Source organism: Rhodamnia argentea, chromosome 3, assembly GCF_020921035.1.
Source record: "Rhodamnia argentea isolate NSW1041297 chromosome 3, ASM2092103v1, whole genome shotgun sequence".
Lineage (NCBI taxonomy): Eukaryota > Viridiplantae > Streptophyta > Magnoliopsida > Myrtales > Myrtaceae > Rhodamnia > Rhodamnia argentea.
In genome coordinates this window covers 28,856,928-28,860,478 of record NC_063152.1, presented here as the reverse complement: position 1 = coordinate 28,860,478, position 3,551 = coordinate 28,856,928, and the positions used below count along the sequence as shown (strand labels likewise).

Sequence of the window (3,551 nt, the reverse complement as noted above, 5' to 3'; positions counted from 1 at the left end):
TGCAACAGCACCTGCTGCGACGAGGTTGCCGATTAATGCTTGCTTGGCAGACGGTCGCCTCTAGTTGCCGTTAATGCTCCCCTGTGGTTGCCGCTATTTGTTCTCAGCAAATACAACTTCTACTAAAGATCCTTGGAAAAATGGGCTTATTCATTTTAACTGCAACTATATGGTGTTGTAATTGTCCCCTAAAGGAAAAGTACTTGAATGAGCATGGATCCATAGATGATACATAATATGTTTCATTAAGACTTGTAAGATCCATCTGGGTCATAAGTGAGACTTACGTGGTCAGTGGCCTTGATTGGTTCAGCGGCTTCAGCCCACGGAGACAAATGTCACCTCCGTGGCGTGCCCAAATGCATATGATCGCCTCCTCGACGAGACTTCCTAGCCGTTATTGTTTTGAATATGTAGCGGTGTTCAAATATAATACATAACTTTTTGCCTTCATTAAATACATGTAGAGGCTCTCTCTATGATAGTAAGGAAGCGAGATTGTACAGCTGAAAGCCAAGAGAAACCACCCAAGAAAAGAAGAAAAAACATGTCGCGTTTCAGAAACAGTTTGGCCGGCATGAAATTGAGGATGTCTTCCATACCCATATATTATTGGTCCATGGAAATTTCCCATTGCACTTGTTGTGTTTACAATGTCATGTTAGCTCAAGAGAAAACAGTCAACCAGAAAAGGTCAACTTAGTATGATCAGCTCTGGGTTCAACATCTACAAGGCTGGGCGTACCAAACTGGGACTCCAGTTACCAATCCACCAGCCGCCATCATCTTCCTCTGGTCACCTACCGGCACTCCGATCTCCGGTCGTGGAACTTCACACTTGTGTGATGGTGCCGGCGCGGCCATTTTCGCCGAAATGTTAATGATGCCATCCGTCCTCACGCCATGAGGATCCCTCAACCTATAACTCAGAAAATGCACGTGACCCTTGGGTGCGCCAGGATCTCCGGCGAAATCCGAAACCGGGACTGTCGCTCCGCCGACGAGCTTGTAACTCCCCGACGAGCTCTTGCACTTCACTTCCACGGTAATGAAGCCCGCATGAAGCGGCAAGTCAACGATGAGATTCTCGTTCCACCGAGGGTTTGTTCCTTTGTCCGGCGCCGGTTTGGTGGAGCATTCGTGGCCGGGCTCCACTCGAACCGCCACGACCGCGTTCTTCACTGGCTTTTTGTTGAGCCGTATGTTCTCCGCGGATATTAAGGTGATTTCGAAGGCTCGCTTCATCTTCTTTTCTTTTTTGCCCTTTTGTGGGTTGAAGATCACCGCTTGGAAAGCTTGAAGCTTGTTAAAGGAAAAACGTAGGAGATGGATGTAATGAAAAAGGGTTGAGACGAAGAAGGCTATGAAGAGGAAAGAGTGTGTGTGGTATGACTATATATATAGGGGTTGTGAAGGAAGGAAGAGAGAAAGAAGGAAGAAGGAGGCGGGTGGTTTCTGTTTCTGAGACTCCTTCTCCGTATTGACCGGAGCTTGACGCGGTCATATTTGTTGGCGTAAGAGACGAGTTAAAGTTTCGTTTGGATTTTTCGCCGCGGAATAGTCATAATCACAAGTGAAAACTGAGAAATCTATGATATAGTCAGGAGACCAAATTTTAATTCACTAGCCCGGGAAAGCTCGAACCCTCTTCCTCTAACCAGATTTAATTAAACCTAGATCATTATCTAAGGTATCAACACCAATTATAATCAACGAGGGCTCGCAGGCCCTCCTCCAGGGGCCGTCAGGAGGCTGCCTGCCCAAACCCCAAAAGATGAAAAGGAAAAAAAAAGACAGAAAAAATTATAAAAAATTAAAAATTAAAAATTTTGAAAATATAAAATTTGCCATATTGGCACCGGTCGGCCAAATAGACTGAATTGACACACTTGCAATAAGTTTATGGCTTTTTTGGTAATTTTCCCAAACAATATTCATGCTAATTACCTACCATGCCCCACTGGAGAACCAGGAAGGAAGAAAACACATCAAAAAGTAAAGGTAAACTCATTTGACCGAATGGAGGGGTGAGAAAATCGGTCGGAGAAAATTATGGATTTTGTATTTTATTTATGTGAGCCAAGTTAAATAATAAGTGGCTCCACTTCTTGATATGTAATTAATTTGGTGTAAATAGAACCAACTTCATTTAGAGGTTTATTTCTTATAATATGACTATGGTCTATCATATTTGAATAAATATATATAGGTCTATGCCTCAAGGATGTAGATCGAAGTTATTTCTTATACTAGCACTATTGATCAAATAGAAACATTCATTTATGGCGTGTATTTGCAGTTGATGAACACCTAAAAGAAGGAGATGAATACAATCTCACTGACTAGAATATTCGCCACCATCTTCATCTTCTCCAGTTTTCCCTCGCACGGCTTCTTCTCCTTTCGTGCATCACAGCTGTGGCACCCCTTCTCACCAGTCAGCCGTCTTTCAGCTCCGGTGGGTCTCCAAGACAGTCGGCAACCATCACAGTTGTCCAAGGAGAGCTGTGACCGAGAGGTTCTGTTTTTTGCCTCGCTGTCTCCATCGCTCAAGAACTCATTCACCTCGTTAAGGCCTTAGTTTTTTCCTATCTGAATGCCCCGGACATTTACATCCAACTATGGCCGTAGAAGCTCTAGTTTCGCCTGGAGTCTGTGTCGGAGAAGAGGAACCAAGAGGCCCTGTTTTAGAAGCTTGGGTTTGCGCTCTTCAAGAGCTGGCCATTCTCGTCCGAGCCTTCACTCGTCCATTCTTGACACACGACATTGAGCTGCTTGCCATGCTCCTACTCTCCATTGCAATATCCACCTAGAAATTTTGGCCCAAATTGTCAGATTTCAAATTAGGGTTGAAGAAGAGGGGATTTGGTCGATTTGGCCGAATTAGGGTTTTAAATTGGGACAAACCATGCTAAACGGCATTGCTTGGGGAACAAATGCAGAACCAAGTCGCCAGAGAGCCACGTCTGTCCGAAAAGATGATAAAATATTGCCACGAGGGATTGTCGACGTCCCAAATAGATGTTGACACTTAAGTAATCCGGAAAAAAATCTTGGCATCAAAGTGACTGCCATACGAAAGTTATGATACTTGTATCATTCTTTTCTCGAATTGAAAGTTCACAATTTATATCCTAGGTATAGCTAATAGTTACTTTTCTCATTTATCAATTCTCAAATATTGTTATTTCTTTTTTCTAAAAATTATGAGATATGAAATCGAATACGTTTGAAATTAGCATTTCACATTTAAAGGATTTAACTAGCATTTGACATTCACAGTTGTTTCGGGACAGTTTGACAAGAATGCTCCACATTTAAAAAAACTAATCCCCCCGTTATCCATCCTAAGCCAAAGAGAATTTGTGATCCCGCTGGCACCGTTAGCCAATCTCTATTCATAATAGGTTAACAATTGGGCCAACCATAATATAACAAATCACTTGAAGTCTATTATTACAACACCTAAATTTCATACTATGAATTATGAACCATGTGGGCCGGCAAATTTCATTGTCCTTATGCGGCGCTAACCCGTGAAATTTTATAGT

The 3,551-nt window shown here is 42.7% G+C and overlaps 1 protein-coding gene across 1 annotated transcript; it reads right to left on the bottom strand.

Annotated features, from left to right (window-relative positions):
- Positions 1–607: 607 nt before the first annotated feature.
- Positions 608–1,373, bottom strand: LOC115743182 (BON1-associated protein 2-like). The gene has a single exon (XM_030677866.2). The coding sequence runs from the start codon at positions 1,243–1,245 to the stop codon at positions 721–723; it is 525 nt and encodes a 174-aa protein (XP_030533726.2). The 5' UTR covers positions 1,246–1,373; the 3' UTR covers positions 608–720.
- Positions 1,374–3,551: the final 2,178 nt, after the last annotated feature.

Bases quoted from the DNA above. Each gene is read 5' to 3' on its own strand.
- LOC115743182 (XM_030677866.2), bottom strand. From the start codon at position 1,245: ATGAAGCGAGCCTTCGAAATCACCTTAATATCCGCGGAGAACATACGG.